The sequence below is a fragment of the Alligator mississippiensis genome, chromosome 11 (genome assembly GCF_030867095.1).
Source record: "Alligator mississippiensis isolate rAllMis1 chromosome 11, rAllMis1, whole genome shotgun sequence".
In the NCBI taxonomy this organism is placed as follows: Eukaryota; Metazoa; Chordata; order Crocodylia; family Alligatoridae; genus Alligator; species Alligator mississippiensis.
Window position 1 is genome coordinate 26,472,321 of NC_081834.1, and position 24,759 is coordinate 26,497,079.

At 45.2% G+C, this 24,759-nt stretch overlaps 1 protein-coding gene across 14 annotated transcripts in view; it reads left to right on the forward strand.

Annotated features, from left to right (window-relative positions):
• Positions 1–24,759, forward strand: part of TCF12 (transcription factor 12) — a 314,097-nt gene that overhangs the window by 95,391 nt on the left and 193,947 nt on the right. For 9 of the 14 annotated variants that reach the window (XM_059714710.1, XM_059714711.1, XM_059714712.1 and 6 more), the window contains 2 exons: positions 2,137–2,207; positions 12,060–12,128. In XM_059714710.1, coding sequence (XP_059570693.1) covers positions 2,137–2,207; positions 12,060–12,128 — 140 coding nt within the window. The remainder of the gene's footprint in view (positions 1–2,136; positions 2,208–12,059; positions 12,129–24,759) is intronic. The other 5 variants (XM_059714714.1, XM_059714718.1, XM_059714725.1 and 2 more) reach the window with 1 other exon arrangement.

Consider the following 24,759-nt stretch of genomic DNA (forward strand, 5'->3'; position numbering starts at 1 on the left):
ATTTTTTTCTTGTAAAAGAAAGAGATGTTGGATCATAAAAGTTGTTCAATAAAAATATGAGCACATTGGTATATTTTAATTCTATGCTTTAATTCAGGAAAGCCTCTAAACGTGTACTTAATTTCCTTTGACCTCAGTTTTGTAATCAGTATGACATAAACACATGGTTTGCTGAACAGGCCATGTATCTGAACATCTTTCTATTATGCTTATACAATTGGCAAGTTTTGATGGTTAGTTTTTTATAATTTACTTGGTCCTACATTTCAGCAAACATTTTCTATTCATTAAGATACTTTTCCTAAGTTATTTTCTTACTCTACCTCTGTTTTGAGACTAAAGCACAAGGAAGACTTGTTATGATAATACTTGTATTACTAAAGCCATTGTTTCTCACAGAAAAGCATTGGTTGTGCCAAAAGATTACTTTTGCTTTTGTCTGTGCCAGCCACGACTTTTTTCTTGGCCCCTGGATCAATTACAATAAAGTATAACAGTGCTGTCAGCTGTAAAATGTAGCAAACTTGCAAAAACTGCAGGCTATATAAAGTACATTTTTTGGCATTTCTAGAGAGACCTGCAGGATTGCAGGGTTCTCTTTTACAGTACATCATAGGGGTCCAGCACTTTTTAGCTGATAGCACTATAGTATAATTAACCATTCAGTGGAAATTCCTTTCTGCATGCTGTCTTTTTATGAAGCTATAGTTAAAGGATCGAGACAAATAATTCCTTAGGAAAACACCGAGTGGTTAGAGAAGTTTGTTCCCTTTCGTTAGTTCCTTGTACTTCAAGTTGTGTTTTCTTTACTTTCATTTTTCCCTCACTGGCCAAACTACAGAATAAACACATTTTTCTGTGATCAATAACACTTGTGATTGTTTGTCTCTAGAAATAAGTTTCATAGCTGTTAGGGGCTGGAAGGGACCTTATAGGTCATCGATTTTTCATCAATATGGAGCTGAATGGACTGGCTGGTGCTCTGTGAGAAGTAACCCCAGTGTGTTATGCACCTTAAAAGTGGTGCATGGTACACTGACACACAACATGCTAACAGTACATCAGATCTTCCTTTAGAGAAGTCTGATTGGAAGAAAGGAAGAAGTGGATAACATTTCTGTTTTTGATGTTTAGATGTACAGAGACACAGTAGAAAATAACCGTTCTGGTCTTTTTGTGAAATGTCTGTACTACTAATGATGACGTTTCTTTTATTTGAAATATGAACTTCTCTGAACTGATTCTGATCATGCAACATTTCACTATTGCTGCACTAGCACTTACCCAAATCATACAAGCAGCAGGAAAATATTACTGTAGAGTCAGATGGATCAAGTGATTTGTCTAAGGTAGCAATTCTCAACCAGGGTGCTGCAGCAACCTGGAGTGCTTTGAGGTCTTTCAAGACTGCTGCAGAGTTCCATGCAATATTAGCACTGTTAGGTGTGCAAACGTGATTCACATGATAAAACCAGAGATTTCAAACAGGAATCCGTGATGTTAAAATATTCTAACCCTTTTGTGCTGTTCCTGAGTTCTGTGCAACAGAAGAATTGTTGTATTATTTTTCTGTAGTCAAAAGAGTATGTGGCAAACTACGAGCTTGTGGTGTACATCGTGTCTAAAAAGGCTGAGAACTACTGGTTTAAGGTCTTGGAGTAAATTAGTGGCACAGTTACTTCAACAGCCTTGTGTCCTGGCTCCATTGTTCAGTTAACCAGATTATTCTGCTTCTCTGCATTAAACCTGGTAACTCTCTGGTTAAGACCACCAGAAGCGGTAAAGCTGTGTTTCCATTGAGCTCAGCACAGGCTCATTTACCCTGAAAGGGACTGTGGGGTGTAGATATACCCTAAACCTTTCAACTAGCTTTTTGTTCTTTGTACTACATTTTTTTCTAGCTGCACTTGTCTGAATATGGGTTTTCTTTTGCAGCCTGAGTCATTAATCAAACAGTGAACGAATTGTTTATTATTTACTACCTTAATATTTTTATTTCAAGAAATACTACTTTAAACTTTGTGTAGAAGGATATAAGGTAAAAGAAAATCAAAACTGTTGCATTTGAGACTTATACTCTACATTTCCACCTTTTGTATTTTATTTTAAGCCTGAATTTTTCTTTTCCTCGTTTAGGTATGGATGAAAGAACAGGGGCTTCTTGGGGAACAAGTGGTCAGCCAAGTCCCTCGTATGAGCCATCAAGGGTAAGGCTTCTAAATAACTATTATGGGAATGGTTAATACAAATGAACACCTTTGTGCAAGAAACATCCCTTTAAACATTTATATCACTTTCTTTTGATAAATTTACATGAAGTAAGAACAGTAGTAAATGAGCACCATATAGATGTCTATAAGTGTGTGTGTAGTGATATTCAACTTCAAAACATTTGATAAACTCTGACCTTCACTACATACTTGTACTGTGGGTGTATATTTTACAGTGAAAAAATGAAAGTACAACTTAAATGAATTGCTGAATGATTTTAAGTTCTTTAAAATATGCCAGTATAATACACTACAATAAGTTTGATTGACAGAACCAAATTGATTAAACCAGGGTGTCAAATGCATCTGGTCTGATGGGCCAAATGAGCATCCCTGAGCCAGTCTGTAGGCCAGACCAGGGCTAACCTCTTGCAGAGCATCCAGTGTGTCAGTTCCTGCCTGTGTTACGCAGGTGCCAGCCCTGGGGCGGGCTTGGGGTACATGCTGCCTTGTTGCATGTGGGCTGGGCCACATGCTACAGTCAGCAAAGGGGGGGGGGTCAGTCTGGGTGCTACATGAAGCTAGTGCCCCAGACCCCTCATTCTGTGTGCAGCACTAGGTCCAGCCCACATGCTGCAGGTAGCAAATGCCCCATGGTGGCTTGGGGAGCTGGTGCTTGCACAGCAAGTCTTGGGGCTAGGTGGTCCAGTATGTGGCGCATGGGGATGGATTGACCATGCATGCAGCATGTGTCACAAGGGAGCTGGCACAGGGCCCCCCTTCTGACCAGCCCTGCACACTGGCTCTGGGTCCGGTTGCACACTGCAGGGAACCTGCACCCTGTGCTGGCCTGCCGTGTCATGTGCGGCATACACTAGGCCCTGGTTTTGCTGTGCTTGTGCCAGCTTCTGGGGCCAGCATTGGGATGTAAAACTACCTGCACCTTATGGACTGGACCTAGCACTGCAGGCAGCACAGCAGGCCCAAGGGAGTGGGCTGCATGCGGTTCCCTGGACTGACCCCCTGTGCTGCCTGTAGCTTTCCTGGCATCAGGTCCAACCCATGTGCTGCATGCAGCTCGCAGCACTAGGGCCAGTCCAGTGACCCCTGGGTCAGATCACTTGACTGCACACTTGGCACCCTGGGTTAAACAATGTCCAAAAAATTACCATCTTTACGTGGAGCCAAGGCGAACCCCATCTAAGGTTCGCCTTGTCCTCTGTCCTTTGCTCACCTGCCCCTCCATTCCTGTTCCTGTCTTCCTGCTTCCACCCTATAGCAGGAGTTAGGAGGTGGGGGGCAGGCTACAGGTTTCCCCCCCAATTCATCCCATGGTCTCCCCCACTCTTCTCCTGGCCATGTTCCCCCTTTCTGCCGAACATGCTAGTCCAGCCCTAGGCAGGCGGCATCTCAGCTCTGGCTTCAGTCCGAGGTTAAAGCCAGAGTTGAGCTGGTACTCAAATTCAGGATGAGGCATTTTTCCCCCAGGCTGGTGGGGAAATTCATTTTGAATTTGGTAAACTCCTCCCTTTTTCCTTTACTGTAGAGTACAGCTCCTCTTTCATATTGTTATTCCCCTTTATGTATTTACCCACACACTAGAAAGTCAACAATTTCAGTTCTTTGTGAACTAATTGCTGAAAATAGCTAACACCAGGGGTAGGCAACACTTCTGGCTGTGAGCCAGAATAATCTACTGAGGGTACTCCTCTCCACAGCAGTCCCTGGAGAGCACCACAGTTGGCACTCATCCCCACGTCCAAAATCCCACGTCCAAGGGCTGGATCTGGCCCATGGGCCATGGGTTGCCCACCCCTGGATAACACAGTTGAGAAATTCACTTAGAAAACACTCTTTTCTAGCCCCTTTACATTTAAACCATAGAACTGTTCACTTGTGCACTGTGGCTAATTTTTACCTATAGGCAAAAGACTGTAATGAAAGCCTAGGACTTTTTCATCAATGAGGTTAAAAAGGATCTAAAATTTTACCTAGAATGGTTATTGTATGTAGATCATGGAACATAGATGTAATTTCTTGTGTATGAGAGAAGCCTTATTGCAGGTGCACAGCTCCATTCTGCACCACCTAAAGTTTCTAGGTGATAATAAGTTTTAAGTCAGAGTGGCAGGAAGACTTGGATCTTGGAGGCTGGATCCAAATTCAGGAGTTCTGACTCGCAGTGTTCTCATTAGACTATAAGACTGGGTTTATCTTGAGGGTGTGAGGGGTATTGAAAAAATGGAGAGGCTTGTAGCATTTCTCGGCAGCTTTCATGTAGAATAAAACTGCTGTCAGATTAGTGCTAACATATTATATGGAAAATATGCCTTGCATCTTTATGGGGCATGTTGTCACAACTAGTACTGGGGGAAAAAAAGCACTAGAAAGATTAAAATACTCTTAAATCTGAGTTTCTCAGTCAGTAAACTACAAATGAGTATGAAAATCTATTGAATCGTGAAAGACGTATAGTATGTTAAAACTTCAACTTCAGATCTGTAGTATGGAAATAATGCAACATATTTAAACACTAGTAAATATCTGATACCTTGAAGCATGAACTCAGGTGTTTTCTTTAGTAGACTTTGCATCTACTTCAGCATTTGAAATGGCATCTTATTATTTGTTCCTGTCTAACGGATGTTTTTGCTCTAAATGTCTTGATCATGTTGATGGTTATGGATGAGCAACTTCATATATGGGTATTAATTAACGAAGGACTGATTTACCTCCCTGGGATTTGAGCTTGTGCTTCTTAGGTTGTGTATCTTTTGATTTTTTTTGGCAGGGGAGGCAGATGGATTTTTGTTGGTCCACCAATGTGAAGTTGGAATTTCTTCTATTTTTCTAAGAGATTATTAGGAATTTTAAACTTGGCCAAATCTCAGGAACATGTGACTTACACCCTCAGTGGAAGGAAGAAGGTCACTGATGTGATACTAACATATTTGAAGCAAAGGCAAGAGATTAATACTATTCTTTCATAGATTTATGAATATTGAAAGAAACATAAATGTAAACCTAGCTTGAGCTGTATGGCTCTACTAGAAAATACAAAGGGGACGAGAGAAAGGAGCCAAATATTTAAAAACAATAAAATTGGCCACAAACAGGAAACTTTCATTTATAAAAAGAAGATAATACAGAAACGAAATATGAAGTCAGATTCTGTCTTTCTAACATTGAAGAGTGTTTAACTGTAGGAGGATTCCCACTGAAATCAATTGGACAATTCAAAGGCAATAATTAGATTTTGTAAAGGTGGCAAAATCTTGTCTTAAATCTTTGTTCTACTACTCTCCCATACTTGGTATTCTCTAATTCAGTAATTGATATGGTGGATTAGTTGAGTAATACCAGTTATGTACGTCTTGGAAAAAGGAAAATTAGTGTGTTTGCACATATGTAAAACTAAATGCTGTAATTTAGGCCTCTGCCACAAGTTATACTTACGACATGATTAACCAGTTAATCATGTTTTAAGCTGTAACACAGCCACACATTAAAACATTTCAGTGTCATAAAACAAGGAACAATCCACAAAGTTATTCCACAAAAAATGTGTAATCATTTTGTGGTTGGTTCTTATCATGCTATTATTAATTGACTGCATGACCAGGTGCGCCCCTGTGGCTAAGAGTTCTGTCAGCTGATGGGGCTCTCGGCTGCAGGAGAGCACTGTACCCATGAAGCTGGGAGCCTGCAGCGGACATGGCTCCCAGTTGTGGTGGCACATGCTTTGCCTTCATGGCTGGGAGCCCTGTCAGCTGGGGGAGCTCCCAGCTACAAGCAGTGGTGCAGGCAGAGCCTGAGATCATGATCCCAGGCTAGCTCTGCACCAGCAGTAAGGCATGATTGGATCTGATGCTTGATTCCACAGTCATGCCTCCTGCCATGCACGTGTCATGGCACGAAGTGAGATTGTGTTCATCGTGCATCAGATTCCATCACATCTTTACCTGCATGTTTGGTTGAGGTTTTAGTTATGTTTCATAGTCTCATAGTAGCTAAGGTCAGGAGGGACTTGAACAGATCATCTAGCCTGACCCCCTGCCACAGGCAGGAACGAATGCTGGGTTCACAAGACCCCAGACAGGTGATCGTCCAACCTCCTCTTGAATTTGCCCAAGGTAGGGGCGAGGACCACTTCCCTGGGAAGTTGGTTTCAGATTTTGGCCACCCTAACTGTAAAATATTGCCTCCTGATCTCTAACCTAAACCTATTCTCCATCAGCTTATTACCATTGTTCCTCGTCACCCCAGGTGGTGCTGGGGAGAAAAGGGCTCACCTATTTGCTGTTGATCTCCCCTGATGAGTTTGTAGGCAGCCACCAGGTCCCCCCTCAGCCTCCTCTTGCTGAGGCTGAACAGGTTCAGGTCCCTCAGTCTCTCCTCGCAGGGCCTGTCCTGCTGCCCTCTCACCAAGCGGGTGGCCCTCCTCTGAACCTTCTCCAGGCTGGCCACATCCCTCTTGAAGTGTGGCACCCAGTACTGGACACAGTACTCCAACTGCGGCCTGACCAAAGTCACATAAAGGGGGAGTATCACCTCTCTGGGCCGGCTTGAGATGCACCTTTGAATGCATGACAAGGTATGGCTGGCCTTGCTGGCTGTGGTCTGGCATTGGCGGCTCATGTTCATCTTGGAGTCGATAATGACTCCAAGATCTCTTTCCTCCTCTGTGCTTTCAAGAAGGGAACGCCCCAGCTTGTATGTATGCTGTGGATTCCTTCTCCCAAGGTGCAGCACCCTGCATTTGTCTACGTTGAACCCCATCCTATTCTCATCTGCCCACTTTTGTAGTTTGTCTAAATCTAGTTGCAGCCTCTCTCTCCCTTCAAGTGTGTCCACCTCGCCCCACATCTTAGTGTCATCAGCAAACTTGGACGAGGGGGTGGAAAGCACGCTGTCCAAGTCGCTGATGAAGATGTTAAACAGTGTGGGCCCAAGGACCAAGCCCATGGGTACCCCACTGCTCACATCTTGCCAGGTTGAATACAACACATCCACCACTACTCTCTGGGTGCGCCCCATCAGCCAATTTTTTACCCATCCAACTGTGTAGGCATCAGTACCACAGTCACTTAATTTATTGATGAGGATGGGGTGAGAGACCGTGTCAAAGGCCTTCTTAAAGTCTAGAAAGACTACGTCTACAGCGACACCATCATCCAAGGATTTAGTTACTTGGTCATAAATGTTACAAGAAAAGAATCAGGAGAGCCAGTTTAGTTTCTAAACCCAAGGTGGTGTATGCTATATTTATTACCATACTAGCCAAATATACTTTTGTGGGGAAAGTTCTAAAGTTTAGGGAATACTGACATGCACATGAAGTTCAGCAATTTATTTTAGCAGAATTTGTGAACAATATAAAGAATTTATAGAGGACAGGTTTTATATTTGAATGGAGAAATAAGCCTAGAAAGCACTACTAAAGAGAAACATTATGTTTTGTGTGTGGGCCGGGCCCCAATCCCGCCGCCAAGCGCGAGTCAGGAGGGGTGATCCGCGGCCCGTGTTTTGCGCACACGGGCTGTGGCCAGCAGCCCGGGCACGCGGGGTCGGAGAAAACTGGTGGCGAGCTAGAATCAGTCACAAACGCGTAGTGGTTGATTGAAAAGATTATTTACTTACACCTAAAGACGGTAGTGGTGTAGGCTGGGCAGCTTTCCAGGTGCAGCTCCGCTTAAATCCTCGCTGGAGGACTACGACAAATTCCTTCCCACGGAGTTGTTTAGGCTCCGCGGGTTCAGCAGTTCTTTCCCACGGAGTTGTTGAAGCTCCTTGGGCTCGGTTCGGTTTCCTGGTCCCCCGGAGTTGTTAAGGCTCCGTGGGTTCGAAAATTGGGTTTGCAGGAAAGGGATACGTCTGGGATTGCGCTCGGCGACGGGGAGAGGCTAGAGGCGGTTCGTTCTTTTTCCTTTTTCCCTCCGGAGTAGTTAGAGCTCCGTGGGTTCGATTATTAAGCCTCTATTGCCTGCTTGAGATGCGTTGGGTCCTTGAGGATCCGCAGCGCTTAGAGATCTTCACACTGGGTGAGGTCTCCTCCTCCTGGTGTTCGTGGAGTCCTCCAACTTGGGCGGAAACCACTCGAGCCTTTTGTACGGCTAGCAAGCCAATAGCTAGCCGCCACGTGTGCCTACATTCAGAACCGGCCAATAATGTGGCGCGAATCTGAATACAAATGGCGGGAACTCCTTTGCACCGTACATCTCTGAGATGCAAAAGAAATGCACCATGCAAAGAAGCTGCAAATTGGTGGGAAATCCCCCGTTGCACCAGAGTTCTCTCCCACAGCAGAGAACTCTACCATGCAAAGAAAGCTACAATTTGGGCGGGATCAATAATTTAGCGGTGCCGAAGCACACACAAACAAAAACCACAACTTTGGGTTGTGACATTTTGAAGGTGCCTTTTTAACTGTAAATGAAATAACATGAGAGTCCCAGAGGGTAACATTTTGTGATCCCCCTTCCTCCTTTTAAAATTGCTTTACTTTTTTGTCATGTAGTTCTTGAAAGGAAAATTCCCTTGACTTCAGCTGAGAGTTTTGCCAGGATGGAAGCAACAAGTTTCATTAATAAAATGCTCCCAAACTGTTTTAAATATTCTTTTTAAAAATTGCAATTTAACCCAGGCATTTTTCAGAGCTATGTATATTTTTACAAAGTTTTTAGAAAGCCACATAGTTGTCTGAACATAGGAGCTAATCCTGTACTCAGCATACAGCCTGGCATTTGGCTGTTCATAAAAGTTCCTTATGGGAGTCACCCAACCTGTGAATTACTAGCTGTGGATCCATGCAACATAAATGTTGCTGCAGTTCTTGACAGGATTAATGCCTAGTAGATCTCTCTAATTTTAGATTTTCCCTCTTTGTCCTATGTTTTGACCTTAGAAAGAACCCTCTGGGTGTTCTTTTGTAGGCTTTCATCACCTAGTACAATGTGCATCTCATGAGTTGTGTGGCAGACACAGTCCTTTGGAATTGCAGAAGTGTCAGAAGAAATTGATTTTAAGGGCAAAGTAGACATTGTGTAAACTGTATGCCAATTAGATATCCAAACTATTAAAATAGGAAGTTAAAAAAGATGTAGTGAATGTAGCTTGGACAGAGATATCCTATCTTTCATTTCACATAAGGAAATAAATAGATGTATAAAAAATTTCTTGGGGTTTTTTTTTTTTTGTTAAAAAAAAAAGATGGATGCTGGAGTTTGCTAAATGTATCAATTTCTCTGTAAATAAATTTATTCCTTTTAAAGGAGAACTTCAGTTTTCTGTTTTTCCCCAAAAGGTCATTTTATTATAAGCTATCTATTTAAAAAATGCTGATGGTTAACAAATACCAGTGGAAAACTTAGTTCTTGTACAGACATTCAGGTTCTTCTGGGAGAGTTGCTGCTTTCCCAGGAGAAACCATGAGTATATAGATGTTTAGGCTTTTTCTCCCAGAGTAAAAATGGCCACTCCAGAAGAAAAATAACTTGGGCCCAGCAAGGGTTAAATCAGCTCCAGGAGAATTTCTTTTGGGAGAGTCTGTACATTACTGACAGCGCAAGTTGACCATGGATCATCTGAGGTAGCCAGTCAGGGTTGTTCTGTGCACTGCTGTCATCTGTTGCCAGGCGAACTAAGGGATCCTGCAGAGCATAATGAGATGTGTTCACATGATGACACTATACAGATGGGGGGTTAGCACTGCAAGCTTTCCACACTTTAGGGCCTCAGCATTTTAATGTCTGTACATGTTGCTCAGGGTAATGTTTTCTACTGCAAGAACAAACCTGGGTGAATTCTCCCAGATTATTTGAATGTTTGTACACAGCCTTAGTCCATGGCCACATTTTTCTGGAAAAATTAGAATAGGGAGAAACTCCATTCTGAATTGACATTAATGGGAAAGCACTGGACTTTGCGTAATAGTTTTAAGAAAAAAAATATAGAATCAATGTCTTCATAGGTGTTCTGGGTAACAGATGTATTTTGGTTATGTTGTTTTTCTCTTTTATTTTCTAGTTCAGTTTGTGTGACTTAATTTTGCTACTGTTTCATGTTCACAAATTTTGGATGAAGATAACTTCTGACACCCCCCCCCCCCCCCATATTTTAATCTGATCAGCTGACAAGTTGGGCTGCTGGACATGAGGAAGTCCTGGTGTGAGAGTGTTGGCTTGAGTTATGAAAAAGGATCTGGGTTTTCCATTTCCCATGGGAAAATGGAGAAAAATATGGATTTCACCCTTTACCCGAGGAAAATATGGCTATTTCATTTTAAATGAAAGAGAACTTAAGGATCCTCAGGAGAAACCTGAGGATTTTGCACTTTTGCAAAGAGCTCTCTGCAGGCTGGGAGAGTTCCAGCATGCAAGGGGCTGGGAGGGGAGAGGGAGGAGGACACCCAGCTAGGGGGCACCATGTGCATGTATTTGCACATGGCTGCCAAGCAGCCTGGAGAGCTCCCACAGGTAAGCTGTGGGGGGAGGTGCTCCTCCCCGCAATAGAAAGCAATCCTGGGGGGAACGGGGACCCGTGCCCCAAATCTGGAGTGTGGGCTGTGGAGTTGGGCTCCCTGCCTTGTGGCTCTCCTGGTGCTTCTGCAGCCCATCAGGTGTGACCAGGTGCAGCAGGACAGAACGAAGGGAAGTAGGACAGGACAGGAGGAAGCTCCTTGCCACTGTGAGCTCCATGCTGCCCTGGCAAGGTGTCCTCTGCCCACATGTCAGTAGTTGGGGTGGCAGAGTAGGATTATGCCCCCTCACTGCTGCCACACAAGTGATACCTTGCTAGGGCAGTGCAGAGCTTGGAGCAGCAAGGAGCTTTGCTGTGTGGTCCCACATTGCCCTGCCATGCTGGGTTGCACCCACTAGGTTGCAGAGGCCCTAGCGGAGGGTAGCAGGGCAGGCAGCCTACCCCATGCACAGATCTAGGAGGCACAGATTCCCTTTGCCCCCCAGGTGTGCATGTAGCATCAGGGAGCTGGCCCCACTTGAGCCTGCAGCAGGCAGGAACCAGCAGGGGGAACTGGGTTCAGCTTCTGCAGCAGCTGCTACATCCTGTGGGTGGCAGCCGGGGCTTGGGCACTGCTGCTGTGGGCAGGGGACTGCAGACTTGCCCCTTGGGCAGGAGCTGTGGGTGGTGGCTGAGGGGGGCAACCAGTAGGGCTTGGGGGGCAGGGCTGTGGTTGGGGAGTGAGAGGCACCAGCAGGGCCAGGGCGGCTGTGAGTTGGGAATGAGGGGCACCAGCAGGGCTGGGGGGCTGTGGCTTTCAAGTGAGGAGCCTGGACCTGTGTTCTGTGAGTTAAGGGGGCAGGGGAGCTCAGATTTTCCTTTAATAGCCCAAAATCAAATACCAACATTTATATGTATTTAGAATTTATTTTATTATAGCCAAATTGCTTTAAAATTGTAACTATATCAACAAAACATTGTGCTAATGGATACCTGTATATATAGTGGCCTTTCATTTTAATCACAGATTTTGCGATTTTAGTCAGAGAACTTGCAATTTTTTATTTTTATTTTTTTTTTATCAGAGAATTTGTGAATTTGAATTGGGGAAAACCATGATCCCTGGTTATAAAAACATTGATTAGAAAATCAGTTTCTCAGAGAACAGGGTATATAAGAGGCAGGCTATCTTATGTGAGGTTCCTAGATAATGTTTAGTGATTCTACATGCATACATGAAATTAAAAGAAAAGAAAATTTAAGGTCACCTCTTTCTGTCCTTGAAGTATTGAAATTTAACTGAAGACTTCAAAGTCCAATGCTTGTCCCATGGTTTTTAATACAGAATGTTTACTCTTGTCCTAATTGTTTTTACTACTTGCCTGTTTACAGGAAAATGGCAGTCTCCATGGAAAAAGCTCAGACCTCTCCACAGACATAGAAAAATTGAAACCTCAAGAGGTACTACTTCTTCTTTCTATCTGAGTGTGTGAGTTATCTACCTGTAGCCTAACACTGGAGTTATTCTTCAAAAGTCATGTGACAGATTTAATTGTTTTAAGATTTCAAGTCGGCTACCAAAGAAGGGTGGGATTTTCAGAGGTCTACAAGTACCTGCAGTGCAGTTCAAATGAACTGAGATTTAGGCACCTAACTTTCTTACGTTCCCTTACACTGTGTCAGTCTACATGTGTTTTTAGTCTAAGCATTCCAAATCCAATCGAAAACAAATGTTATTAAATCTTATAGTTTCACTGGTTTTGTTGCCCAGTACTTACCTGACATTTGGGAGTTTGATTACTAGGGGTGTGCAAAATGGGCTGTTTTCAGTTCAGATTCAGCCTGTATTGGGGATAATGATTTGAGTCATTGATTTATTGTCCTGACCCAGAAGTGTACCGGAAGTGCTTCTGGTCCACTTCCAGATCTGCTGCCAAGCCTGCTGGGGACCCCTCCTGCATTCCTGTGGGACGCTCCATCCACCCCACTGTCTCACCATTCACGAGCTGCCTAGTACCTTGAGGTATATAGAAAAAACATTTAAAGCTGTGTCCATGTTCAAATCGTTGAATCTCTCCAAATAGATTTGGAGGGTTCCAGTTCGATTCAGAGAGACTAAAGGGTCTCTTGATTCAATTCAAATTCAGAGATTTGGCCACCAAATCGGGCTGAATCCCTGCCAAAACTAATCAGCAACTGAAGCTTTGCACAGCCCTATTGATTAACATTCTAACAATTACAGCAGATGATGGAGCATTTTTAATAGCTTCTTATCTGAATTAATGAAAAGGCATTGATCAAGGCATTCAACAATTTTTGTACACACAATGTTGTCATGTCTTCCAGCTTGATCCTATACAGATATTACTGATTCAAAGTAATCACTGAGTACTTAAAAAGTTGGTTTTCCATTAGAAATGCATCCTTTCCTTAAAAAATGAATAACTTAACTATGAAGGCTTTCCCTTTCACAGGAAGTAATCAGAAATTAAAATTAGTGGATCTAGTAGAACTCTGAAAAACCTTGATGCCTGCCATATGTTTGAGGTGGTTGGATTGAATTTTGTTTATTATACCGTATCAACCTTTCTTCCCAATTTGATACGTTGAATGAATGCCCTGGTAATGATTACTATACATAGGACCCACCCTTTATAAAGCAGTATAGAGCTGGTGATTGATCTGTCTTTTTTTTTTTTTTTTTTTTAATGGAGAGACAACCCTTTGCACTAGATTAGAACCATAGCAGATTCCTGGGCATCTGTTTTAGAGAGATGTAAGGCTGCTCTTTGAATGTCTTGTTTTACCAAAGCCTTGGAGATCAGTTTTGAAGTACTTGGCTGGGCAAAACATTGGTTGACTACAATGAGTTTTACTCAATAAATTACCATGGAATTTGGTCCATAGCTTTTAGAAAGCTAGTCGCATCTCACTGATTCATCCCCTCCCTGCGTTTCCCAAAATGATATACTGCCCAACTTTCAGCTTTTCCAATGTCTTTGTCAGTTGTTCTTTACAGAGGAAAACTCATTACATGACAACAATCACTTTTTCCTGTGGTAAACATTGCCTTTTAATTGAAGGTTATTCTTTTACAGATTTTCATAGAGTCATAGAAAGTTAGGGTTGGAAGGGACCTCAGGAGGTTATTTAGTCCAGCCCTCTGCTCAAAGAAGGACCATCCCCAGCTGGATCATCCCAGCCAAAGCTTTGTCTAGCCAGGTTTTGAAAACCTCCAAGGTTGGAGCTTCCACAACTTTTCTGTGTAGCCTGTTCCAGTGTTTCACTACCCTCCTAGTGAGAGAATTCTTCCTAATAATATTTAACCTAAACTTCCCTTGCTGCAACTTGAGACGATTGCTCCTTGTTCTGTCATCTGCCACCACTGAGAACAGTCCAGCTCCATCCTCTTTCAAACCCAGCTTCTGGTAGTTGAAGGCTGCTATGAAGTTCCCTCTGTCTTCTCTTTTCTAGACTAAATAAGCCCAGTTCCCTCAGTCTTTCCTCAGAAGTCATGTGCCCCAGCCCCCTCACCATTTGTGTCATCCTCTTCTGGACTCTCTCCAATCTGTCCACCTCATTTCTGTAGTGAGAGGCCCAAAACTGAACACAGTAGTCCAGATGTGGCCTCACCAGCGCTGAACAGAGGGAAATAATCACTTCCTTTGATCTACTGGAAACACATCTACCGATGCAGCCCAGTATGCTGTTAACCTTCTTGGCAACAAGGGCACACTGCTGGCTCATATTCAGCTTATTGTCTGCTGTAACCCCCAGGTCCTTTTCTGCCAAGCTGCTGCCCACCTAGTCAGCCCCCAGCCTGCACTGGTGCATGGGATTGTTCTCTCCTAAGTGCAGGACGTTGCACTTGTCCTTGTTGAACTTCATCAGATTCCTTTTGGCCCAATCCTCCAATTTGTCTAGGTCACTCTGAATCCTAGGCCTACCCTCCAGTGAATCTACTACTCCCCTCAGCGTGGTGTCATTTGCAGACTTGCTGAGGGTGCACTCTATGCCATCTTCCAGGTTGTTGATGAAGACATTGAACAGAACCAGCCCCAGGACCAACTCCTGGGGCCCTCTGCTTGATACCGGCTGCCAAATAGACATCGAGCCATTGATTTACTACTCTCTGAGCCCGATGCTCCAGCCAGTTTTCATTTTATTGCAATGTGGATAATGGTGGCTTTTATCTGTGTAAATTGAACACCTGTGTAAGGTTTTCTTTCTTTGGTTTTGTTATAACAATTCCTTCTTAATAAAAATTGCAACTTAGTTCTGCATCTATTCAGATGTCTGTCCCCAAAGGAGGCATAATTATCCTTTTTTTCCCAAATCTTTTTTAGGAGGTAATGGCAAAGAGTCTTGGGCATAATTTAATTGCAGTATTTTATCAAACAGCAAATACTTTCATGCAATTTTATCATATATAATGCAATAAAAAATGGATTGGTAGGTTTAATATAATTTGATATGTAGTCCACTTTAAATATTATGTATGCAATTTGCCTTACTTTTTACCTTGGAAAAATCTGTGTACCCACATCCATCCATGGAAACATTCTTCTAGTCATGTACGTGTACTTGAATCCAGAGTTGAGCTCATAGTCAAAATCTAACAGATATTACTTGGTATTCCAGCATCAAAGTAGAGTTAAGTTTTAACGAATCTATTGTATTTGAGTTCTCTCTGGCCTCTCTCTTTTGCATTGTAACTGCTTCCTTTAGTAAGGGGTGGATCCAGAGGGGGTGCAGTAGGGTGGCCACATCCTCCTTTCTGACCATGTGGCAGGAGCAGCTGCTGGGGACACTTTTTAAGTCCCCACAGAAGATAAAATTTGCCCCTCCCTTCCTCTTCATGCCCAGAGGTGTGTCCCTTCCCTTCCTCTCGCCTCCCTTTGCCACTTTTCCCATTATCCCCTCCCCTGCTTGCCTCTGTCTTCCAGGTTAGGAAAGATCCCAAGCTCCTCCAGCCAGGTTGCATGGGGTCTGGGTCCCCCCTCCTTGCCTAGTCCTCCTGGATTTTCCCTTCCAGCCCAGAAGCAGAAACAAGGAGGGGGGAGCCTGCTGCCACCACTGTTTTGGGGCTGATCCTGGCCCCAGCACAGCCTGGTTGGAGAGGATTTGGAGTTCCCCTTGCCCCTGGGATAGTGGCAACAGTAGGTTTCAGATGGGGAGGAGGATGTGCCTGGGCGGGGGAGGGGGGCGTAATTCTTACTAATCATGTGGTGGGGGTCTGCCATCCTCAGTGTGTCTGTGTGTGTTGGGCCTGGGACTGGGGGGGGCTTAGCCACTATTGCAGCACTGATCACTGCTTCCACACCCCCTGCTTTGCAAAATCCTGGATCTGATTCTGCCACTAGTTTATCATATTGTTCAGAAATAGATGACGTAGTATGAAATTTTCTTATACAACCCCTCAAAAATACAAACCAAAACAAACACAAAAAAACAAGCCCAAGCCTGTCACACCCCATACCTTCATTGCTTAAGGAACTTCCCCAAATGTGCTGTTGTGATCAATTTGATTTATGGCCAAGATGTTTCAAATATGTGCCAAAAGTTAGCTTCCAGATAGCATATGTAAGTGTCTAAATATAGGGTTTATGTACTGATTTTTAATGTTTTGGCCACATATATTAATGTGTTTTCCAGGTTTACAGCTTTGTTCAAGGACTAAAATAGTCTTTCACTCTAGTGTACAGGTTGGCTATGGCTGAAACTTAATCACAGGGTTGAGATAAGCAGTGGAATCTTTTTACAAATTAGTTTCCTACATGGCAGTTATTTGCACAGGAACCTTGGGAAAGAGCCAAATGAATGTACATTCATCTGTTCAATATAGTAGTGATGCTCATCTTAGGTAACTCAAGATTATAATTATTTGGGATGCCTATTTAAAATGGGATTCAGTGGTTCACTAAATTAAATCGATGTAACCTCAGAGTAGTTCTGATTGGAAATCGGAGAATTGACAGTGACCATTCCAAAACTGATTACTTTTTCAGTGAATAATTCTGAATTTTTTCTCTAATGGTAAACCGGCAGTTCTCTAATGGGAAACACTACATGATGTTTTCAGATTTTAGTGCCATTTCCTCTTTCACCTACTTCACCTTGGTATGTAACAGTGGTGTTGAGTCTTCTGGCACTCTGGCCCCAGATAAGTGGTGCAGGGTTGATCTGCAGGCTTCATCCCATGAAGAATCAGCATGTGCAGTGGTTCACAGATGTGACCCTGCATGTCATCACAACCCTGCAAATAGGGCCATGTTAACTGAACCACAGGGCTCCACAGGGGTCCTGAAATTTGGCAGTATGGAAGAGTGCAGTTAACACTGCCATTGCCCCCTGCCTCATTTCTGGAGCTGTTGGGAGTTTTGCAGTCTGGATAACATGGCTCCACAGGCCAAAGTTCTAGCTCCACAGGTATATAATAACATTTTATTTGCATTTAGAAATATTTTTAAATATCAAGTTTTTCCTAGTTTTAGATGACACATGTAGAAACTTTCTTGTCTTCTCCCTTTCCCTAGAATTAAGATAATAGTATGTAAATGGACTAAAAGCAAATACTCAGAAAGACTTCATTAATCAGGTGATCCTCATCCATCATCAACTGTGCCACGGCACTTCCTCTGGATCTGTCCCTGGGGGTTAAGTTGAAAAGGTTGGGTATGGCAAAGTGGGGAAAAAAAAAAGAAAAAGGATGACAAGTAGGTCATGAAAAGGGATCCTGGTGTTCTCTGATAAAGAAGTGGCATATTCTCTGATTAAAAACCCTAAAATCTGTGATTTAAAATTAAAGAACCCCTGGCCCTGCTCATGCCCCTCACTCTCCCCCACAGCCTTCCAGCCCTGGCTGGTGCCCTTGACCCCCCCACCTTCATCCCCTGCACCTGCCAGTCCTGCCAGAGGGGTCCCCAGCTGCCAGGACTATGGGGCTAGGAACCTGGGTCTGCAGCCCTCTTCCCCTGACAGAAGGCGGTGGCTTCTACAGTGGAATTGAGCATAGAGCTGGCTCCCCCCACTGCTACTTTCTGCCTGCTGCGGGCTCAGGTTGGGGGGCAGCTCCCCGCTGTAGTGTGCACTCGTGGGGGGACCCGTGCCCCCAAGATCTGTGTGCGGGGTGGGGGCAGAGCAGGTGTGGGCTTGGGTTCCTACTCTGCTGCCCTCCTTTGGGGCTGCCACAGCCTATGGGTGTGACCAAGTGCTGCAGGGCAGAGTGCGGCTACACAGGAAAGCTGCTTGCAGCTGTAAGCTCTGTGCTGCCCTGGTGATGCGTCTCTTGTGTGCTTGGCAGCAGTGAGGGGCACAGCCTCATGCTGCTGCCTGCTTTGGCCCCATGGGTGCAGTGAACACTTCTCCAGAGCAGTGTGGAGCTTGCAGTGGCAAGCAGCTTTCTTGCATGACAGCGCTTTGTCCTGCAGTGCTGGGTTGCACATGCTGGGCTGTGAAGGTCCCAGGGGAGGGCAGCAGGGCGGGAGCCAGAGCCTGCAGCAGGCAGCCTGCCCTGTCCCCATCCCATGCACAGATCTGGGGGGCATGGGTCCTCTCTGCCCCCTTCCCAGGAGTTTATGCAATGGCAGGAAGCTGGCTCTGCCTCTGCCACCCTGCCCCTGGACAAGCCACCTGTGGCCCTGGGCCCCAAGCCCATGCACCACCTGGTAGGGCAGCATCCCTTGCCCCAACTCTGCCCAACTCCCTCCCTCCCTTTCTCTGGGGGCATCAATTTTCCCCCCACTCCCACTTACCTGCAGGAGCTGCTTCCCAGGCTGCCTGGGGCCTTGCGCATATACATGCACATGGCGCCCCCTGCTTGAACGCCCTCTTCCTGCTCCCTCCCATCCCCTTGCAGGCTGGAACTCTCAGCTCGCTGCAAAACTAAAATCCATGGGTTTTTCTGCTAAAATTAGACATCCACATTTTACTCCAGTAAAGGGGAAAATCTACGTTTTACTCTGTTTTTCCATGGGAAATGGGAAACCTGGATCCCTGGTTATGATGGACAGCTTTACACATAAAATGAGATGTTAAAAGTACACATTGAGAATGACTGTAGTACTTAGTTAAGAAATTATGTCGGAAATTTTTTTCCTGGGATTTCTCTTTTACACTGTTTAGACATGAAGTTTGGTGGTGGTCACAGCTTTCAGACTTGAACCATGTATGAAGAACCCAATCCTGAGTTTTAAAACATTTAATCTTGCTCAGTTCTCATAAAATTACTTGAAGCACTTGTCTGAAACATTAAAAGCTAAATGATACACAGTTTGAATCCTTTTAATTGAAACAGTCTAAATAGAAATCAGAGCAATCAGCTAGTTAACTTATGTGCCTGTACACAAATGCCCAAAGCCTGGGAAACAAGCAGGAAGAATTGGGAGTCCTTGCACAGTCACGGAACTGTGATATGATTGGAATAAGAGTGACTTGGTGGGAGCTCGCATGATTGGAGCACTTTCTTGGATGGGTATAAACTGTTCAGGAAGGACAGGCAGGGGAGAAGAGGAGTTGAACTTTATATAGAAGAGCCATATGGTTGCTCAGAGTTCCAATGTGTAGCTGGAGATAGGGCTGTTGAGTTTCTCAGTTAGGGTCAGAGGGGAAGGCAACAAGGGTGATGTTGTGGTGGGGGCCTGCTATAGACCACCAGACCAGGAGGAAATGGTGGATGAGGCTTTTTTCAAACAGCTAGCTGAAGTTTCCCAGTCACAGGCCCTTGTTCTCATGGGGGGCTTCAATCACTCTGACATCTACTGGGAGGGCAATACAGCAGTGAGCAGGCAATCAAGAAAGTTTTTTGAGAGTATTGGGGACAACTTCCTTGTGCAAGTGCTGGAGCTGCCAAGTGGAGGCCATGCTTTTCTTGATCTGCTGCCCCTGAACAGAGAAGAATTAGTGGGGAATGTAGTAGTGGATAGCAACTTAGGCAGTAGTGATCATGAGATGATAGAGTTCAGGATCCTGAGGAAAGGAAGTATAAGAGCATTGCTCAGGCATACAGGGCTGAAGTCAGGAAGGCCAAAGCGCAATTGGATTTGCAGCTAGCAAGGGATGTGAAGGGGGTAACAAGAAGGGTTTCTACAAGTATGTCAGTAGCAAAAGGAGGATCAGGGAAAGTGTGAGTCCCTTACTGAATCGGGGAAGCAACCTTGTGGCAAGACGCAGAAAAGACTGAAGTGCTCAGTGCCTTTTTTGCCTCAGTCTTCACAGGCAAGGTCAGCTCCCAGATTACTGTACTGGTCAGCATAGTTTAGGGAGGAGGTGAGCAGCCCTCAGTGCTGAAATAACAGCTTAGGGGCTACTTAGAAAAGCTGGATGTGTAAAAGTCCATGGAGCTGGATGGGGATTCACCTGAGGGTGCTGAGGGAGTTGGCTGATGTGATTGCAGAGCCATTGGCCATCATTTTTGAAAACTCACGGTGATCAGGAGTGGTCCCAGATGATTGGAAAAGGGCAAACAGTGCCCATATTTATGAAAAGGAAGAAGAACAATCCAGGGAACTACAGCCTGGTCAGCCTCACTGTAGTCCCTGGAAAAATCATGGAGCAGATCCATTTCTAAGCACTTGGAAGAGAAAAAGGTGATTAGGAACAGCCAGCATGGATTCACCAGGGCAAGTCATGCCTGACCAACCTGATTGCCTTCTATGTTGAGATAAATGGCTCTGTGAATGCGGGGAGACCAGTAGATGTGTTGTATCTTGATTTTAACAAGGCTTTTGTTAGAGTCTCCCACAACATTCTTGCAGGCAAGCTAAGGAAGTATGGGCCAGATGAATGGACTGTAAGGTGAATAGAAAACTGGCTGGAGCATTGGGCTCAGAGGGTAGTAATCAATGGCTTGATTTCTAGTTGGTAGACAGTATCAAGTGAAGTGCTTCAGGTGTTGGTCCTGGGGCCAGTTTTGTTCACTGTGTTCATCAGCGACCTGGAAGATGGCATAGAGTGCACCCTTAGCAAGTTTGTAGATAACACCAAGCTGAGGGGAGTAGTAGATTTGCTGGAGAGTAGGGCTAGGATTCAGAGTGACCTAGACAAATTGGAGGATTGATCCAAAAAGAATCTGATGAAGTTCAACAAGGACAAGTGCAAAGTCTTGCACTTAGGATGGAACAATCTCATGGACCAGTACAAGCAAAGGGCAGCCTAGCTGGGCAGCAGCTCTGCAGAAAAGGACCTGGGGGTTACAGTGGAGAATAAGCTGAATATGAGCCAGCAGTGTGTCCTTGTTGCCAAGAAGGTTAACAGCATACTGGGCTGCATTAGTAGGTGTGTTGCCAGTAGGTCAAAGGAAGTGATTATTCCCCTTATTCAGCACAGGTGAGGCCACATCTGGACTACTGTGTTCAGTTTTGGGCCCCTCAGAATGTGGACAAATTGGAAAAAGTCCAGTGGAGGGTGACAGAAATGGTGAGGGGGCTAGGGATATGACTTATGAGGAGAGCATGATGGAACTGGTCGTATTTAATCTAGAGAAGAGAAGACTGAGAGGGAACTTAATAGCAGCCTTCAAGTATCTGAAAATGTGTTCGAAAGAGGATGGAGCTAGACTCTTTCAGATATTTGGATTGGCTGGGGAGAGGTTCTCCCGTGGCTCCTCCAGCTGTGCCTGCTTCTCCCTAAGTGGGGGGATCCACAGGAGAAGCCCCCATGGATGCCCTGCTTGGCCTCATCTCCCACCCAGCTGGCCCCAGCAGCCCAGAACTTTAAAAAAAAAAAAAAAGCCCTGCACTCATTGGCTGCAGGAATGGCAATTGGGGCTTCTGGGTGCTCATGGCAGAACCCCCCAGCATAATGGGGGGCAGCAGGGATCACCACCTGTCACCCACGTGGCAGCTGTCGCATCACATGGGTGCAGCACAGCTCGGCTGGGCGTGGTGCGCTGTCTAGGAGCTGGGGCGACTGGGGCTGAGTGGTGTCAGGCTTCGGCTGACACGTGAAGCTGCCCCAGCTCCCAGACAGTGTGTGGTGTGTTGCCGAGCCACACTGCACTCGCGTGATGTAACAGCTGCCATGTGGGTGCTAGGTGCGGGGGGGAAGGAGGGGGTTGATCCCCAGTGCCCCCGTGCTGTGCAAGGGGGCTCTGCAGTGAGCACCCAGAGGCCCCAATTGCTGTTCCTACAGCCAGTGAGTTCAGGACTTTGAAAAAACAAAAAAGAAAAGTGCTGGAAGGCTGGGGCCAGGTGGGAGGACCATCAGGGGCATGGCCAGGTGGAGGGCGGAGATCAGGGAGTGGGGGTTGCTTGGTGGGGTTCTGCCATGAGGCCCCAGAGCCCTTGCTACAGCCAGTGAGTGCAGGGCTTTTTTTTCCCCCCCCCCAAGTGCAGGGAGGCTGGGTGGGGCAGGGGATAGGACCTGGGTAGCCATGGGGGCGCTAAGCAGCCTTGGTGCTGGTGCTGGCCCCAGCTGGCAGTGGCAGCCTGCTGTCATACTGCAAGCAAATCTGGGGGCCTGTGCCCCCCTGGGAGGGCTGTGAGGCTGTACCAGACTTTTCCCAGTGGGCACGGGTCCCTATATCTGCGCCTGTGCCCCCCCCAGGATGGCTGTGAAGATGTGCCAGACTCCTCCCAGTGGGTGCGGGTCCCCATATCCATGCGTGGGACGACAGCAAGTTGCCATCGGAAGGGACCTCAGGGACAGATCTCAGACACTGGCCAGCTACAGATGTCAATATCAGAGCAGTCCTTCTACCCCTCTTCCCCCTCCCTCTTATTAGTTTCTGTTTTCTGGCTCCGGAAAACATTTCCAAAACATTTCGGATGGCTTCGTTTAATTTTGGAGCCTTCCGTTTCATTTTGGATTCAGTGTTTTGGGCACCAAAATGGGCCAAAACACCTCTGAAATGAAACAGCTGCTGAAATTTCACATAGCCCTAGTGTCCATCCCCTTCCAGTTTTGAATTTTTTTCACTTGAAAAAAATTTGCTTCAGTTGTTCACATTAAATACTTGGTAACCAGTTGTGTAAGCCTCTCAGACTATTTCCTGTTCAGTTTAAAACCTCAGGTCATGTTTTTATGCTTTCTAAGTGTGAGATCACTGAGTATTTTTTCTCAGGGCAGTTGATGTTAAGGCATGCCATGGTTATAATGTAGATGGTCTGCAAGGCATAGATAAATGTGCCAAAATTACAGCAGAAGTATCTTTCTCTGGCTTTTAAATAATAAACAATATTGGTATATGTCAGGGAAGAAACTGAGCAAGTTTTCAATATTTGTTCATTTATAAAAGAAATTTAGTGTACTAGTATGGTAGTATCAGGATAACAGACACAGAGGTTCTTTAGAGCAGTGGTTCTCAACCCAATTTGTACCAGGACTCATTTGTAAACATCGATGGCCAGTCCCGACCCAGTGCCCCTTACTCTCAACCTGTTGCCTTCTGCCCCCAGGCCCTAGCCCCCCAGTGTGTGGGGCAGGGGATGGGGAAGGTGTGTGTGTGGGAGGGCCTGGGGGGCCCCAAGCAGCCCTTTGCAGGCTGGAACTCTGCCAACCTGTAAGGAAAAAGCCACGGTTTCCCACATTTTTCTCCTTTTTAAAAGAGAATCCATTTTTAAAGTTTGTTGACCCATTTTTACAGTTTGTCCATGACCCTTTCATATATTCTTGTGACTCACTTTTGGGTCACAACCCACAGGTTGAGAAATGCTGCTTTAGAGATGCATTGGTCTGTCTTACAGGGCTTTTATGAAGCTTTCCCTTTTTAAAAAGGAGGTTTTCTATAATGGTGGTATTTTATCATTCTAGTGAGTTTTGATCTCTTAGTCTGCATGAACATGCCTTCTAAGTTGTAGGTCTACATCTGTACTTCACTTAAGGTGTGATCCTTTGATTCACTACTACTCTTGGACTGGGCATCCAAGTCCAAGAGTTCTCCTGTTCTGTGAGCTACCCATCTGGGTTTTGGCCCTTTCTACAGTCTTTACTTTGAGAGCATGTGACCAGTATGGAAGTGCAGTGATGAAGGATAGCTTTGTGCAACCTAACTATGGGTGGTTGAGCCCAATCTATTCGAGTAGGTCGGGGACAAAAGGGTTTGGGCCTTTCTTCCTTCTTCTGTCTCTCCCTCCATCGACAGAAACACACCGGGGAGGCAGTGAGATAAGAAAATCACTTTTACTCACTATTCAGGCAACAATCTCGTACAGCTGTGTCAGGAATCTAGTTTGCCGATTCCTCGGGAGTTCTTGAGCATATTCAGGTGGTATACCAAATCATGATGGGGCCGTCCAGGGTTTTCGTGGACACAGGACCTCCAGCGAGGGTGATCAGTCCTCTCCGATATTACGCGGGTCCCCCCCCGTTGTTTTGGCACGCTCCCCTTTTAACCGGGCAGCATCTGCCCGCCCCCTGCCAGTCAGCCTGAGCGGGAATGCTGCTAACCGCGCCCATCACTCCTCCTCCCCATGCTATGAGCATGGCTTGCTCTCACGTTGGTATTTGGTCATATCTTTTCTTATTTCTTTACCACAAGCTTGTTTTTTGGGGGCTTTTTAAAGTTTAAAAAAAATGTATCTGCAGAAACAGTAAAACAAGGAAAGAGGTAAAACAACCCAAGTCCTGTTCAGATTCTTAAGCTTTCAGAAAAGATGTATTGCCCACTTTCAGTATTGGGTCTGGGCAAGGCAGAACGAGCCCTTGTCTCAGCTTGACCTTCAGACAGTGTGTCACCCCAGCAACCAGCAACTGGACTTTTATTCATTTCAGAGTTCCTTTGTGTATCCTTGGACACTTGAATCTAGTCAGCCAGTTTTATTTATACATCTCACCAGAAGGATAGGCATAGCAGTGGTTTTACGGTATTACCCCTTTGAACATCAAATTTGCCCTGGCAATCAGTATCAAGGAAACAGTTGTCATGTTGCAGCACCAGCATCCCATCCAAAATCTACGTTAATAATGAAGCTCTGGACAGTGTTGACCACTTCTACTATCTCAGCTCAACTCTTACCAGCTTACTTAGCTTTGATAGAAAACTTGGTGCCAGAATTGGCAAAGCCTCTCACCTTTGGCAAACTTACCTCACAAGTCTGGAACAACAAACTGCTAACTCTGAACACAAAGGTGTCCACGTATCAGGCTTGTATCC